General features: G+C 42.9%; 1 protein-coding gene across 3 annotated transcripts; it reads left to right on the top strand.

Annotated features, from left to right (window-relative positions):
* Nucleotides 1-23: 23 nt before the first annotated feature.
* Nucleotides 24-14,180, top strand: LOC133343525 (casein kinase I). 3 transcript variants are annotated; one of them, XM_061553194.1, is made up of 11 exons: nucleotides 24-573; nucleotides 1,276-1,382; nucleotides 3,854-3,980; nucleotides 4,233-4,331; nucleotides 5,617-5,706; nucleotides 7,141-7,280; nucleotides 9,423-9,501; nucleotides 10,313-10,387; nucleotides 10,531-10,637; nucleotides 10,979-11,124; nucleotides 12,388-14,180. In XM_061553194.1, exons 1-11 carry the CDS (start codon nucleotides 451-453, stop codon nucleotides 12,396-12,398), a joined length of 1,104 nt encoding a protein of 367 aa, XP_061409178.1. In that variant the 5' UTR covers nucleotides 24-450; the 3' UTR covers nucleotides 12,399-14,180. The 3 variants fall into 3 exon arrangements, with proteins under 3 accessions (XP_061409178.1, XP_061409179.1, XP_061409180.1); XM_061553195.1 differs by having other exon boundaries at nucleotides 11,572-14,180; XM_061553196.1 differs by lacking the exon at nucleotides 5,617-5,706 and having other exon boundaries at nucleotides 25-573.
* Nucleotides 14,181-16,985: the final 2,805 nt, after the last annotated feature.

Genomic DNA, 16,985 nt, shown 5'->3' with positions numbered 1-16,985 from the left:
CCCAGGGTGCTGCGCGCGCGCCCCCCCCCCACGAGAAGAAAGGCGAGGAGAGAGGCGGCGCGCAATGGCGGCCGCGCGCTGACGCTCCCCTTCGCACAGGCGGCCGCCTGACCACCGCCACCGACTCGGCCACGTCGACGCGCAGTGCCCTCCAACACCGCGACCCTCCGCGCCCCCACCAACCCATTCGCTCATCGCGCAACGGCGACCCGTCTTTTATTTTTTTTAAACTTCCGTTGACAATTTACGGGGCGGCGGCGGCGTCGACGTCGTCGCTAGTTTTTTGTGTTTTTAAACAATAATCGCCCCCCCCCCCACCACAACCCCAACCACCACCAGCGCCGTCGTTCGCCCGCCCCGCTCGTCCCCCACCCTCTGCCGTGTGACGCTGTCGTCGTTGTCACCGTCGTCGTTTTTTGTTGCGGAGGCTGCAAAGTTTGCGCTGTGAAAATGGCGAGCGCCGGCGCCTCCAAGTCCGAGTTCATCGTGGGCGGCAAGTACAGACTCGTGCGGAAGATCGGCAGCGGGTCGTTCGGAGACATTTACCTCGCCATCAACATCACCAACGGCGAGGTAACACGACGGCTTTTCTCTGGCGGGCGGGCGGGAGACTGTGCAGTTGTCAGGGTTATTTTTTATTTGCCGTCGAGGATCTTATCGGCGTTACATTGTTCACGAGGGCGGTGTATTGGTAATGGGGCCCGATTGCCAGCGATGTTGGTTGTCGATGAGGTATTTTGAGTAGTGTATGAATGCTGTCGCAATGGGCGGAGGAGCTGTTGTTTCGCGTTGTTCCCAAGTGTTGAATATGGTGGTTGTAAATGGTGGCGATGGTAGCAACGATGAGAGGTAATGGATTTTCGTGGTAGGTGCTGTGACGATAGCCATCAAAAGCGCCTCGCCCCGTCAAATCCGCACACAAAGAAACCCACCCCCGACTTCCATCGCGATGCCTAAATCCTTTGCCCTTTCGGAGAAAACTCCACGTATGAGAATAATTACCTGATATTAAGTATTATCGAGTAGTATTGGCACCGAATGTTTTAAGTAACGTTGCAAATGCGAACCCCACTGGGTTGGGTCGTCATTCTCGTCAGTAGAAGCCTCCTCGCTCGACCACTCTCTCAATCGACAGCGAAGGCGGCAAGCAAGCTGCGTGATGCGTTCCCGGTTTGTTTCATGGTGGCTTTTGTCCTCTCGTCGGTTTTTTTTGGCTCGTGTACACGCACAGTTATGTTTAATCGCTCGTGTGCTTTCTTACGTTCGTTTCCACAGGAGGTGGCCGTGAAACTGGAGTCGCAGAAGGCGAGACACCCGCAGCTTCTTTACGAGAGCAAACTCTACAAAATACTGCAGGGCGGCGTGGGCATCCCACACATTCGGTACGAGACAATGGCCAACCCAAGCCTCATGGGAGGGGGGGGGTTCCCACTTTTTTTATTTAATGTTTTCGTCGGCACTGACAAAGGTAAAAATACTCGTGTCTGCTGCCTGCAGTGTGGTCGTGAATGACATTTCAGTGCTGTCAAATACGGCAGCAGTCATTATTTGGTTGGCCACATTTTTTAAGTTGAGCAAACACTCAACCTTTTCATAAATACGTGTACTACAAGTCGGAGCTAAGGTGCGAATGGGTAATAACCTTGGGTTTGAGAATAAAATAGGGAAAAGGTCCGACTGGGTTTTTGACCATCAATGTAATAGCTTGGCTGCGGATCAGCTGTTGTGAAAATTGCAATGTTCGTACCATTTGCAGCCAGGGGTATAACCATGACCAGAACAACAACAATGATGTGGCAACCCACTTGAAGAACAAAACCAGCGCACCCAACAAAAATACGATTGTCCTCGATGCGCAATGAGATCCCGTTGAGGTGGCCATTATCTTTTGCAAGACATGTGTAACTAGCTACACAGGGACGACAATGTACATATGTAATGAAGGGCACAATACTCAGTTGAGCGTAACCAGAGGAAAGGGTAACCAGACCGTCGGTCACATTAAAGCTGTAACGCTGGCCTTGCCCATCCACCACCATTGCCCCACTTCCTGTCTCACCTGCAGTGTAACATGAAGAAGCCGTATCGCCACAACCAGGGGGTGGTGGGGGATGTTAACGTGAGCTCCCATGAGTTGCGGTGTGTTTACAGAAGCTATAGGTGTTGATGGATTTTTTAAAATAAATCTTAGGAAGGCGAAAGCACTGGTTCAACTTGTTGCCATCGCACACAATCATCGGCTTGAGGGTCCACGGTGGCTTTTCTTATAATCGCATAAGAAAGCTGTCGCCACATTACTTTGGTGGTTCACTAAAATTGATTCGAGTATATTATGACTGCATGAGATCAACCTATTTTGTCCATTAAGTTGTTAAATACAGCACATTTATGAACACAGATGGCTAGCCTGACTCGGTAAAGCTCTTTACGTTACATTGCATTGTCATATTTGCCTGTGCCCCCTTTAAATGTGCAATGCATTATTGCATGTATTATAGTACAGTTTGTGCTTGAGCATTGTGATCGTTCCTTGTGGGGCTGGTTGAAAAAGGAAAAGCTATGCATTTAATGTGAGTAGCTCTGCAGTTAATGGAATACTTAAAATTGGCTTACAGCTGCCAAGTACATTTTCCTTTCTGCCTTTGAATATGCCCTAGATGTCCTATTGAAGTTCTTCCTAATGATGTCTAGTTAATAATTATGCTGTGGTTTATTGGCTTCTTGTATTGCACTTTGAATCCATGAATTGGAATTGATTCCAGGCATGATTGTTAAAGGCAAAATGTGAACGGAGTACTGTAATGCGAAATGCATATACTGTACCAGATTTACTACGTACAGTATATAATAGCCTTTATACTATGTTGAAGCATTTCAGACAATTTCCTCATAGTTTGTCGGCAAACAATACATTTCAAAAGCATTTACCAGAATGCGGAACTGAGACTCGCCCATTTTTTTCATTTGTATGGAATGACCGTCATGCTCCATGGATTATATTAACATTGGATGTTTTTTTTTTAATTAAAATCTTGCCAGTAATTTGAACTTAGAATTAAATGCAATTATGTTTTGTCGTTGGGGGTTTCTGTTTAGTTTTACCTCCGAAGGGGAAGGCTCGAATATTTACCGACCTTGCTTTGGAACGTGACTCGTGGTGGCACGCACAAACAGCCAAATGGCTGTTGGTTGAGCTTGGCCTAGATCTGGCTTCCTCACGGTGATTCGATGCAGCGCCATGCTTGCGATTGCTGCTCGGCATTGCACAAAAAAATAGGCGAGAGGGGAGTCACGGACGTGAGTCAGCAATGCTGACTATACCAGCCAAGGGGATTGGAGGAAGGGGGTTGAGATTTCCATATATGGCTTCCTTGTTCGGGTCGCTTGTGGGTGTAGCTGCCTCGTCTCAGCTGTTGTGCAGAGCTCTCCATATTGTGTGGCAAGGGGGAGGGGCCCGGCGTCGGAGACCACAAGTGGCTGATTTCTTTACATGTTTATTTAAAGTAACTTGAGAGCAGCTGCGTTGCTTCGTCTGTTAATTTCCAAGTAATTTTTTTTAAATAACAACCAGATTCAACTTTTGCACATGGACAAAATGTGATATAGTATGGCACTGTACAATTACAAAGGTCCAATGAACCCTTTAACCACCCAATGATGGATAATCGTGTTGGCCAAATACCTAATGGTGGATAATTGTTGTGTTGGTATATTATAGGCTTTCCATGTAGTTGTTTTAATTGCATGCACAAAATGCACACGCTTGGCCATTCCCATGCTAGGCCATTTGTTTTTTTAGACCTTTTGGTAAGTACTGAACCATCTGGCCCACTCTTGTGTGAATGTGTGGCAGGTGGTACGGTCAGGAAAAGGACTACAATGTCCTCGTGATGGACCTCCTGGGGCCCAGTCTTGAGGATCTCTTCAACTTTTGCTCACGTCGCTTCACCATGAAAACTGTCCTCATGCTTGCCGACCAGGTACTTATAATCGTTTAGTGCCTGTCTCACTGGTGTAAGTCTATAATTACTGCACACAATTTTGTGTAATTTGGTGGCTTGCCGTACTTTAAGTTAGCCTCTTGACATTACGTCATAAGTTAATGTTTAAACCTACTAAATGTATAATTGTGATTTTTTTAAATTTTTACATTTTAAATAATCGTTACAACGTTACTGCAATGCATCACTTAAACGCAACATAATCGTTTGTGGTGTTTACTCTCGCTACAGATGATCAGCAGGATTGAGTATGTCCACAACAAAAACTTCATTCACAGGGACATTAAACCCGACAATTTTCTCATGGGGATTGGACGCCACTGTAACAAGGTAACCGGATGAGCTCATCTCCGTGGCCCGCTCTCGCCTAACACGTGGCCAGTTTGTGATGCTAAAAGCTTTGTTGGCTAAATAATAACTTGTGTTTGCGTACCAACAGGCAATTGATATATATTTATGTTTTAAAGATAGTTTTAGGTATCTAATTCAGATGTCCTGCATATATAGTGGCATGAGCATGTACTTATGAACAACAATGTTTTTCCAATTTTTTAGGTAAAAATTTTTTTGGTAGAGATCAGCTTTAATATGCGTATATGCATGTTACACTTAGGATGCAGTTTTGCATGAAAGCAAGCTTAGTGCTTGCCATGATGACTGGGTTGTAGGTGGTTGTAAGAAAGGTTTGAGTGCCAGTGCTTGGTGTACGCTGTGACCACAGTTTCCTTTAGTGATTTTATTCCGTGGTCCCATCACGTCTGTCTCGTGTGCCATTTTAGAGAAGTGCATTCAATTTTATGAGATGCTATTTATCAAACGACATTTTTGCAGGACATTTCCTTTGAGGTATCTTAGAGTTATTTACAAGATAAGCCTTGTCAGGCGAAAGTGACGGATTGTTTTTTTTTCAAGAAATACAGTCATGTTATGTTTTCACGTTTCAAATCTACCCCCCCGCGTTGAGCGAAATATCTGCATTTGAAGAATAATTGCTTTACATTTTCCTCTTCCCTGCCAAAGTCTTCCCGAGGCTGATGCCAAAAATAGGCCACATCTTCCATGGTTGAAGTGCTTTGTAACTTGAGTACTGTAACCTTTCTTACAACCTTTCAACCTGTGTCCATTTTGACAATATCATACCAGCAGCAGTGATGGCAGTGATGTTTCTATACATGTGTTTTTATTTTATTTTTATTACTTTTGTTAGTTTTTTTCATTTTAATATTTTGTTTGTTAAACAAACTTGATCAGCTCATTAAATGTGTCATTTTGCTGTCATAACTGGTGCTGGGATATCAAATTGAAATTGATGCATTCTTGGCAAATGATTTAAAATATACAATTTTTTTATACTGAATATTTTTCATATGTTGTGTTAAATCTAAGTAACTTCAACCAAGGTAAGATGGCTTATAACGTTGTATCAGCCCATGATGAGACTGAAAGTGCCATTTAATGTTATTATACCTGTAATGCTAATGTGTTTCCTCACACCTGCATGCCCTTGCCGGTGTGTGACGAGCGACATTTTTGTAACAAAGGCCCCCCGCGCCGCCCTAGAGGTGCGCGCGTGCTCGGCTATGTTGACAAATTGCCACGATCTTTGATTGCCCAGTGCACGGAAACAACGGCTGGGAAGAGGAAAAGGAGCACCCAGTGTGTTAGCCAGTGTCTCGACCAGACGTCATTCTCGGGACTGCAACAGGTCTGCCCCGTTTCGCTTTTTTAAAAATCGTAATCACGGAAATGAAAAAATGTTGTTGGTGATAACCGAGGTTTATTCCAGAAGCCGGATTGCGAATTGGGTTGTTAGTTAAATGCTGCACCCGAGGTTTGCGAGTTTTAGTGATGTTGAATTTATACTTTTAGCACGGGGCATGTAATATTAAGCCAGAAAAATGTCAATGTGAGGTTGGAATTCAATTGGATGTGCGATTTACATGAAATTAGACACGACTTTGCACAATTGTGAAGTCTATAAAATGTAAAATGTTTCATACATCACTCGAACAGGCATTTGAATTAAATTAAAACATTTATTTTCAGAAAAGAAAATTGGATTCATTTTCACGTGAAAACCCCACCTGCAGACTGCAGTGTTAATGTGTTGACATTTTCATGGTTGAGAGGGAATGGCAGTTGTTTGTTGTGGCGAGGGCGTGCGTTTTAAGTAATGTGAATGATTTTGTGGTGTTGGCTGTCCTTGATGGTTTCAAAGGTTCGTATATGCGTCTTTAAGGGTTCTGGTTTTAATGTTGGTATCACCAGGTTATGCATTTTATGTACAACTGTGTTTGCATCGGATACACATTGTAGTTTTTAAGTAACATATTAAGCATTTTCTTAAACATTGAAATAATTTTACAATAATACAGATCACGGAACTTTTTACAAGTATTTTTAGAGTGTGCCTTTGCATAAATGTATTATAAACTCAAATGTATTTTGCTGTTCAAAGACAGTTGAAAGATCGGTCTAAGGCCAATGCACTGCAGTAGTCAGTCATTTTGTATGTGCAGCAGAATTTCACTTAATATTTTGAGTCATAGTGAAGTAAGCTTTGGTGCACAGGACCAGAAGCATTGAAAGTACCTTTCTGGCAAATAAAATCTTTAACTCAATGGTGGTGTGTGCAGACCATTCCCCCTCATTTAGTTGTGAGGTTTGGATGTTAATCTTAGTTTTCTTTTAAAAATATCTTTCAAATTGGTGAGTGGAGAGTCCGTGTTCATGCAGGTACAAAATTGCCAAAGCATCTGCATTAACAAAAGAAACACTTTTAATTATAGTTTGGAGCTTTTGTCTGCTTTCTCGATTTTTTAAATGTAAATAGTAAGTTAGTGTGGACGAGCAGCGTTTATACATAAGACTCGATTTGTTTTCAGGAATGAAGTTGGTGGCCTTCATGCACCCATATTGAATGCGTGGGTAAAGTATTAACGTAATTTTAGCAGCAACTTTTTTAGATTGGGTTTTTATTTTAAGTAAATTTGCCCCCACGTGTGGCATCGTTTCCCTGCCTGCATTATGGACGGTTGAAACTCCTGATTTACAGCAAAATAAACTGAGAAAAGATGTTTGGTGTGGGAACAATGGTGCACATTATGATCTTGATCGAGTGTTGCCATTCCCTCTTCAGCTGTTTTTGATTGACTTTGGGTTGGCAAAGAAGTACCGCGACAACAGAACCCGTCAGCACATCCCATACCGGGAGGACAAGAACCTGACGGGCACAGCACGTTACGCCAGTATCAATGCCCATCTGGGAATTGAGCAAAGGTAGGGCCACTCGAGGCTGGGTTGTCTTTTTAATGGAGCCCCATATGCTTGTTATGGTCCCATTTCATCATCATGATCATCAGCCATGAGAACCACTGCTGGATGAAGAGCTCCCCAAAAAATAGCCATCTCTCACTGCCATATCTAGCAATAACATCTTAACACCTGCACAAGACCGGATTCATTTCTCCATCTCCACTGTGGATATCCTTTTGGGTGCTTTTCCACCCTCCGTTGACTGCCTCTCTAACTTTGTCGAACACTGGCCATTATCGCTAGAAGCAAATGTGTTCTGCCCAAAACCCACTTCTTCAGTCAATAATTTAGAAAAGTATGTCCATACGCAAGCAATGAAAATATTTTTTCCAGTAAATACAAAACCCCTAAAGCAATCGCCGTGAAATTTAGCAAGTAGGTTTAATACATATGCCTATAGTTTAATATTTTGGACAAGACTGGCTATCAAATATTTAGATGAAATTATTTTTCATTCATAAACTGATTGTAACGCTGCGCACTGTCGATTATCATCCCTGCATTAGAATGCATCCGTGTGGATTTAAGTGTCTGTTAGTGCTCTTGGGTGTGTGCGCACACCTAACAAACGGCTGTTTGCACATTTGTGTCTTTCCTGGCCCACGATTCTTTGTACAGCTGAGTTGGCTTACAAAATGGAGGCTCTCTTATTGGACTGAATTGGCATCTTAATTTTAATTATCAGTTGGATAAGTTGTTGACAAGTGATTTTACTGCAGTTTGAATGCAACCTAAAGCTCTCAAATGCTGCCACGCTGTATTACAGTTTGTTCCATTTATAATGTTCCTAAAATAGAATATTGATATGCATTACTTAAATGCACGGAATGGTCGGGTTATGTCATATGCATGCTATACCAACTGCAGAGGGGTATTTTGAGTATCGCGGATGCTTAAGAGCTGCTGCTTGTTGCCTGTGTTCTTAACACAAAGCTGCTTCTGTTTCCTGTCACACTGCTATCACAGCCAACATGTTTGCCAGTCTGCTTGCATAGTGGATAATGTCTGGAGCGCATGGTTTAATATTTATTTAGCCTTTGTGCACCTAATATTCATGTCTTGAAAATTACCAAAAAATAATCAGCTTTCATGCCTTAATGTCAGTGATGACGTCACCCTCTAGCTTTTACCCTCGGTATCATCGTACACAATAATTACAGCATTACAATCTTGACAATTATCACTTATTCCCTTTGTCATTGTATAGTACTAGGCATGTAACAATTTTCTCATCTTGTGATTCAATTGTTTTCATTTAAGGTCGCTTTTCTGTTATATCAAATATTTTGCATATACAATCAGTCGTGGCTGCAAGGGTATATGTGAAAAAGATCGAGGTGTTTGTCACGAGTTCTTCAATTCACTGCTGCACGTATTGTGAGCGTGATGATCGATGCTAATCGATTAGCTACATTTGTACATGCCTCATGTAGGTTGCTGAGTGCCAAGTTGGAGTTCATTGCCCACTGGTGCCTTGCAAGATGCTCGTTGTGCCTTTATAAAGACATTTAAGCGAGCCCCCCCCCCCCCCCCCCCGTGCAGTGTCAGGCCCCCAGGGTTTGTGTGGGGTAAGTAGTGGGCATATCCTAATTATAGTATCACAATTACTTACTCAATTGGGATATACAAGATATCCATGCCATCCTGTGTGCAGGGTGTTGTATGCGAAAACTTGACATTGCTGAATATTTTTTTTATTGCTTAATAGTTAAAATCTTGCCACAGTGGTGAGATGTTAACTACTTCGCCTGATATACAGGAGGGACATGGGTTGGATCCAGACCCTTGACGCCTGTATATTTGGAGTTTGCATGTTCTCCCCGTGGTCGTGTGGATTTCCTCCGTTATTTCCCTCCACATTTTCTAAACATGCATTTAGAGTATTTGGCGGCTATACATTTCCACATGAGAAGCCACTTGGTGGATGAGCTATCATTTATAGCCAGGTTGCTTCTGAAAAAGAGCAATACAGTTCAGCGGGCCTTGCCTAGTAAAATATATATTTTTAATATCCTCACACTTCCTATGTTTCCATACCATTTATTTTAATTGATATTGTTTTTCCCCTTAGTAAAATATTTGCTGTTGCCTTTCTTCCCCCTCCAGTCGCCGTGATGACATGGAGTCCCTGGGATACGTTTTAATGTACTTCAACAGGACAAGCCTCCCTTGGCAGGGCCTCAAGGTGAATCTCTTCCCAAGTTCCCCCAAAATATGCTTGTTTCACATGAACTCTTTAATGATCAAGTCCACTGGCCCAGAGTGCAGGTGTTTCATTTGTAATTGTTACTGCCTTAGGTGAAACAATTTTGGTGTTTTTCAATAGGTGTGAAAGCTTAACAGGATATCAAATAGCAATTTGTTTTTATTTGCTGCATACATCAATTTGTACTGATAAGGTTTTGCCTCATCTGGTGGTAGCCATAATTTCAGCACTGATTCATGGATAAATAACAAAATTTTGCTTGTGTCCAACGCATAAGGGCTGGATTAAGATAGGTGCACACACTGGGATTCATCTTTTGGTTCAGATTGACCATAACATTGGATGAATGATTCAACTGTGCTTAGTGTACTCAACAGTGTATAAGTAAATGTATAACAACACATAGGTAGGCTTCAATGTTATTAATTCGTGTTATTTTCATTCATTATATTCAGTATGAATGTAATTGTATGATAAGTATATAATGGTCATGTGTTAAATGCCCAAACCAGCCTTCCAAAATTTGTGCTACCCTGTTGGCTTAAGTGTTTAACTGCTGCCATCTGATTGACGTTGACCAATTATAATTGGCCTTTACATTCCCAGTTGTGTATTTCATTTGGAATGAACTTTTCAGATAATTTTACCAGACAAAATTCAACCGGTGGCAGATTAAATGTACAAGAAAAAAATAAACTTATGGAATGCAGACGCCACTTACTAATTCATTGCCTGAATTCTGGTTTTACTTGACTTTGAAGAACTTTGTTACACCTCCCTTTGCTTTCAGGCTGCCACCAAGAAACAAAAGTACGAGAAAATTAGTGAGAAGAAGATGTCTACGCCCGTAGAGGTCCTGTGCAAGGTAAGTGGCATACAGATGTGGATTCGTTTTATTGTAGCAAAATGATCAAATAAATACAACTTACATTTGTCATGCGCCAATAACTGTGATCCTTTGGCGATCAGTATTGTGGACCGTGCTAATTGGTTTGTTGTGGTGTGCAGGGTTTTCCAGCAGAATTTGCCATGTACCTCAACTACTGCCGTGGTCTGCGGTTTGAGGAGGCTCCAGACTACATGTATCTGAGGCAGCTCTTTCGCATCCTCTTCAGGTGTGCAATACTGTCACACAAGTGGCTGTTGTCGCCCCTCCCCTGCGCTTTTTCTTTGCTTCTCACAAGTCTCTCTTTTTGGTGGCACTCTGACACACCTTTTGTGAATGTGCAGTGAATGATATTTATCCCTGAGGGATCATAGCGTGAGTCACTTGCCTAATAATTCATGGCAGCTGCTTTAGCTCGCGGGGTGCGTACTTGCATTTTACCTGGCCTCCGACACTTCGAGGAGTTGATGATCACCAATGATTCATCGAGCTGGTATCCATGTCATTGCTCTACTAAAACCACCACCCTGTGTGTGCGCGCGCGTGCTTGTGTGTCGTAAACGAACGCAGGACTCTGAACCACCAGTACGACTACACGTTTGACTGGACAATGCTCAAACAGAAGGCTGCGGCTGCTGCTGCTGCAGCCTCAAACCCACCTGTCCCTCCAGCAGCGACCCCCTCCGGCAAGCCAGCTGAAAAATCAAAAAGCAAAGGTTAGCCATGTGACCAACAGCGCGCCTTGAGGAAAGGGGGTCGGGAGATCTTCTTAGCTGTGTGATATATTCTTTATTTTGTATATTTATAAGTTTGTTTTTCTTTGCAGTTTAACGATTGATGGTTGTCCAATGTTATAGCACTGTCGGCGCATTTTGTTTGGTTTGATGTTTCCTTGGTTTCTAATTGTTTTCATTAAACTTTGCTTCTCGGACCTCTTCCAGTCTGTTTTACCATTGTGCGCTCCCTAATTTTACTAAACTCTTGTTACCTTCCTGCAGTTATAACTTGCTTAGTTGCATGGATTCACAAATGTAAGTCATCCATGGTGACTAAGCAAGGTGAACTTAAACATTTGTGTCCACAGTACACTGCACCTGCCTATTAACACAATTGGGTATCCAATGATAATAGTGGTGCCCTATCCCTCAATTCTTTTGTTGCAGGCTAAAGGGCCTCTCCGTTTCTCCTTGATTGCACAGATGTGGACAGATCTTGCTTGAAATCGCTGCTGAGTCTGTTTCACTCACGTGGGACATGAGGCCTCAGGCACTTCACCTAGAACTACTGCTCGCTGAGACCATCGGCTGAGCTCTGTCCACGGTCCCTGTCTTGGTCCTACTCTTTCTGTCAGTCTCTTGCTTTCCCTACGTGGATATCTGCTTTACTCGGCTTGTGCCATGCTCTTCCATCCATAGCATGATGCGGATGTCTGTGCCAGTAATGGCCGCGCTTTGCTTGGTATTTATGTAATCCATGAATGTTAATTACACCAAGTTGAACAAAGTACCAAGGGTACCAAAGAGGTCTGTGTATAGAAAACACTTTATTTTAAGTGACTTGATGTGATGACAACTGCATAGTTTAATTCTGCTCAATTTTGAGCTTGATACTGTTTTTGTTGCCTTTGAACAATGCTGCTGGCAACTGATGGACCTGGCACTTAAAATAATCTGTTTACTGTTCTTTTACATTTGTGTAAGTTCAGTAAGTGTATTCATCAAGAATGAAAAAGCAAATACACCTCATAGGGATACCGTTTTTAAGAGTCCAGCATCCCTTTGAGTGATGAAGTATGAATAAGTGTAATATGCTTAGTTTGCCATTTTAATGCATTGCCCTGCATCTATTTAAATACCAGTGCTTGCTCTTTTCCTGCAGGAGAAAAACCAAATAAGTGCGGTGTCGAAGCATGCTGCACGCTTTCCCCCTTTGGCCATTTTCAGTCATTGGGTGGCTAACGCTCTCTTTTCTGTTCACAGCAGGCTACTGAGCTGCTGAGCAAGAACGCAAACTGAGCGCACAAAACGTTAAACCTGCATGTGTCAGTGGCGGCATGGCACGGCCCTCCAAACCTCTGCCTCCCCTTTTGAGTTGCTCTCTCCTGCGGGCCCCCCCCCCCCCCGCTGGCCCAGCTCCACACAACCTGCTCAGACTTGTCCTGTCCAGTGCTGGAGATCCTGCTGCCTGGCGCAATGCCTCAGTGCCTCGGCGGTGCAGGTGTCCCGGCTGTGAAGGATGCTTGGAATGTAGATAAGAGCACCCTCTTTCCGTGTGTTAAAAAATAATTAAATAAACCTTAATTCTAAAGTTGCTAATTGCATTACACGAGCTTGTTATTTGAGTTGTATAATGTATTTTTTTTTTATTCAGACAAGTTTTCACTTCATTTGGAGCAATTGAAACTGCGTTTGGTTTTTCTACGCCTGTTCCCGAAAGCTTCATTCTTGATGTGCATGGCCTCTCGTCACCATCATACCATATCGTCACATTTTTTTTAATGAAATCACTGGGGATGGCTGACGTTATACGGTCTGGCTTTGTGATCGGTCTAAGGTCAGGGGTGTTAAGTACATGGCAACATCCCATTTGTTCAGGGAGTGGCGTGCAACTATCATTGCATCTGTTAAGGGTGCTGCCAAACTCCCATTGTAATGTCTTGTCGTTTCTTTACGTGAACATGGTTACATTTATTTAATTAAATTATCCCTTCCATTGGTCGAATAGTTTGTGAATGACATCCGTGCTGCTTAATGTAACCGACATCCTGGATTGGCAAAGCACTTCTCTCCGACAGGGATATTAACATGGCATTCTGCACCAATGTGGCGAAACACAAAATACCATTATCTGTTTTTATAAGTTAAATACTGGAATTACGTTTTAGTCAGTTTCTGTTTTTTGCACCGAAACGGCCAGTTACCACAAACATGCGATTGGTATCGTGCATTAATTTGAATTTGCAAGCGTAGCTATTACGATTTTTTAAACAAGTGTTTTAATGGGCTCTTCAAACAGTTGGACATAATAGATTTAAATGCTGTTTTCATGCCTATAAAGTACAGAAATAAATTGTGTATTGTGTCATTTTGAAATTGCAAGCTTTGTGTTGCGATGCTTCAAAAGCATATCACACTGCATAAACTCGAATGTACACAATTGAAGGCGTGGTATATATACCCTAACCACTTGTACATTGTAAATGGCTCTTGACTGGTGCTTACAGCCTACACTTGCGTTCTGAAGTATATTGATCTTTCTCCTCATTGATGTATACTTTACTGGCTACATGTATACTAATGTAAAACCTAGTAACGAGCATTTAAAGAAAAAGACATTTACTTTTTGTAAAGAGTTATAATATTCCGATGTTGACTAATTATTGTACAAATAAATGTGTGCTTAAACATTAGAAGTTAAACGTTTTGTTTACACACCATTGCAAGTTTTGAAAATAGATTTGCACATGGGTTTCACTCGTTTAAATCGACAGTGAGTTTAGTTTTTATTACTTATTGGTTTGGACGATTACTTAGCAGTTGTATTTTACTGTGCATCATTCAAGGGGTAGGGGATGGTCGTGTTGCTGTGTGTGTGGAACTGCTGATGGCTTTGAAAGGGCGATGAAGTCAATGCCATGTTCGGGAGAGCGTGCCATGCGATGCTAAAGGGCCCCGACATGTGTTTTGTATGTACTGTTATAAAACGACGTTTGAATGCGAAAACCAACGTATGCATAGCCATTAAACTTTCAATAAACACTTCTCCAGCTGAAGCTCTTCACGTGACGTATTTGCTTCCTGACAAAGCACGTCGCCTCTCTTTAAAGCGATTTTAATCGCAAGTGCTCGTTGCCCGCACGGTTAGAAGTTCGTCTGTTTTGGTAACGTTTAATCGACTCTGCTGACGTTCCCGACACATTACACGTTTCACAACAAATATAACATCAAAACCTCTTGCCTACGCCTGTGGGGTCTGATGTCGGTCGAGCTTAGACTCTGCACTTGACTTTGACCCACGGGCCGTCGCTTCGTGTTTACCAACATTCCAAAAACACCTGCGAATCTGGATGGATATCTTGTCAAGCTGTAGCAGGTTGGCCAGGCGTCGAGAACATAAAGGTTTCCAACTAGCCCACGCTCTGAATATGTATACAGTACTGTATTTTTCCGTAACCTTGGACGCGGGCGGCTTTTACAAACCCGCACCTCCGATTCGTACGGTTGGCAACCGTACGGTGCTAAAGAAGTTCATACTCTACAATCCACTCCGGTAACGTAAACAAAAGGACGTGCATGATATATATAGATGGCTGGTTTGTGCGTTAGACACCGCAGTACGTTTATTATAAGAACCCATTGAGAACAGCAGTCTCATTCAAGGGTAGCCTGGGATTAATAATGGATATTAGTAAGGAATGCGTGACCAATTCAATTAATGAGTTTGGAATGTGGGGAAGAAGTCGAGTACCTGGAAAAAAAACCCAACCATGCACACGAGGGGGAAACACTCAAACCTCCGCACAGACAGATTCAATAATCCATTCCTGTACTGCCCCCTCGCAGCCTGATCTCTACACATTATTTGGCAGTCACCATAGCCAAGCACTTGAGATCTGCATAAAACCAAATATCACGCAGCAAAGTCAGAAGTGGACACGTGCTTTATTCATGCACCGTGCACACAGCCCTTGTGTTAACCCGCTTCTGGACGAGGACCTCGTCATGCCGTGCGGGTAGTGGGGGCTTTTTGGCCGTATTTACCACGTTGGTCACTGATGGTTGTTGAACGGGGGGGAGCATAGATGTGGAAGCGTGCGTGCCGTACAATTTTGCTGCGCTGCCCTCTGCTGCTCATAACGTAGATCTGCAGCCTGTAACAACCTGCCGTGCGTGGTGGTCGCCTATCCAAGCTCGGTCCACCCATGGTTGTACCCTGCTTACCTTGCGACATCAGACGAGATCCGACGTGTGTATGCATCTTCATCTGCGCTTCTGGGTCAGTGGTGGAATTCCACATTCCCATGGCGGGGGTAAGTCTCACTTTCGACAACCACAGAATAAATGTTTGAATTTAGTTTCTTTTCATTTTAATTTATTTAGTTTTTTACCTACGTGACTTTACCGAAAAAACCAAAGAGTATGGATCCTTGCAGTCACGAAAACTTCAAATCTAGAAAGAATAAATGTTACTTAAGGCTGTGAATATAATCAACTGAACACGAATAATTTTATTACGATTGTCATGGTCATATAACAAAATAATGATGGTACCTGGTGGTGATTAATTCGGTGATAGCGCTGCTAATGATTTTGATGATGGTGATGTTGGCGATGGTGATGGTGTTCAAAGTGAATGACATGATGGTGATAATGTTGATTATAATTCACAGTTATATGCTAATATATATCGCCTTTGTTCACATTATGTTAATGAGGGCAATGGTGTTGATTGATATGTTTATTTTAACGATCGTGATATAATATTTTAATGATCGTGTTGATTCTGATGATGATGATAATTGCTGCTGGCGGTGATGATAACAAAGGCGACCGCGATGATGATTGCGATGATGTGGGCGGTGATGAATATGATCATGGTTGCTGATTATACTCTTTCTGATTAATGATGACCGCCACTGCTGCCGATCATCAGCTATCAATGATCAACTACCGTACGTCAACAAGCGTTCAACTTTCGATTTAAAGCTTTCGTGACTGCATGCAGGGATTCATATTCTTGGTTCTTTCGGTAAAGTCACAGTTATGTTCTTCACCTCAGGACGGCTGCTTGCGTTGTGGCCGAAACGTCGTGATAATTGTTATAATGTATTATTATTATTTTATTATTTACCTTCTACGTGACATTACCGAAAGAACCAACAACAAGCGTTCAACTCTCGCTGTATTGACTAGTGCCAACAACAAGAAGAACGCATTTACAACAAGACCTTTCGATGCCAGTAATTTAATTGTGCATCGTAGTCCGGTTTTCAAAGTTTGTGGAAGAGGTGGCGCGGTGGGTTATCCCACTGCACTGTCAACCCGAACCAACCCGGGTCCCTGCTGAGATCAGTGGCATCTCACCCGGTCCCACGACGACCTTCCCCTCGCCCCCCCCACTTCACACTAACCAGCGTTGTGTGAAGTATGGTCAAATAACCCAGTGATCGGTATGGCATGGAGAGAAGGCGCCTTCATCCAGCAAATGGATTGACAAAGGGCTGAAATGTATCATGTAGGTCTTGAGCATTGGTTCAAATACGAGAGTAGTGACTTAATTACTAATTTTCAAAAGGCATGAGTGTGCACTGTATATGTAAACTCTGAAGGCCAGCCCGCGGAACATGAGACGCGGTTTTGGCCGCGTTCCGAATCTCACGACAAGTTTCGTGCACAATGCTTCTCACACATGGAACGATATTTCATCCACACTACACGTGCACAGCAGACCTTCTTGGCAATCCACTGCTGGATGAGGGCCTCAACCACGCTGCTGTGGTCGTGAGCGGGTTATTGTGTCCTACATCATCACCTCTCTGGTTTTGTGCGGGATGATGAAGACGATTTTGCTGCAATGC

Source organism: Lethenteron reissneri, chromosome 17 (genome assembly GCF_015708825.2).
Source record: "Lethenteron reissneri isolate LAM-NWPU_2019-01 chromosome 17, ASM1570882v1, whole genome shotgun sequence".
In the NCBI taxonomy this organism is placed as follows: Eukaryota; Metazoa; Chordata; class Hyperoartia; order Petromyzontiformes; family Petromyzontidae; genus Lethenteron; species Lethenteron reissneri.
Note: the sequence above shows the minus strand (reverse complement) of the source record. Positions and strands in the feature narration are given on the sequence as shown.

Excerpts from the sequence above, each read along its gene's own strand:
- LOC133343525 (XM_061553194.1), top strand. The coding sequence starts at position 451 with ATGGCGAGCGCCGGCGCCTCCAAGTCCGAGTTCATCGTGGGCGGCAAG. Across the intron at positions 10,388-10,530 it reads CCGTAGAGGTCCTGTGCAAG|GGTTTTCCAGCAGAATTTGC; the intron begins GTAAGTGGCATA and ends TGTGGTGTGCAG. Across the intron at positions 10,638-10,978 it reads CTCTTTCGCATCCTCTTCAG|GACTCTGAACCACCAGTACG; the intron begins GTGTGCAATACT and ends AAACGAACGCAG.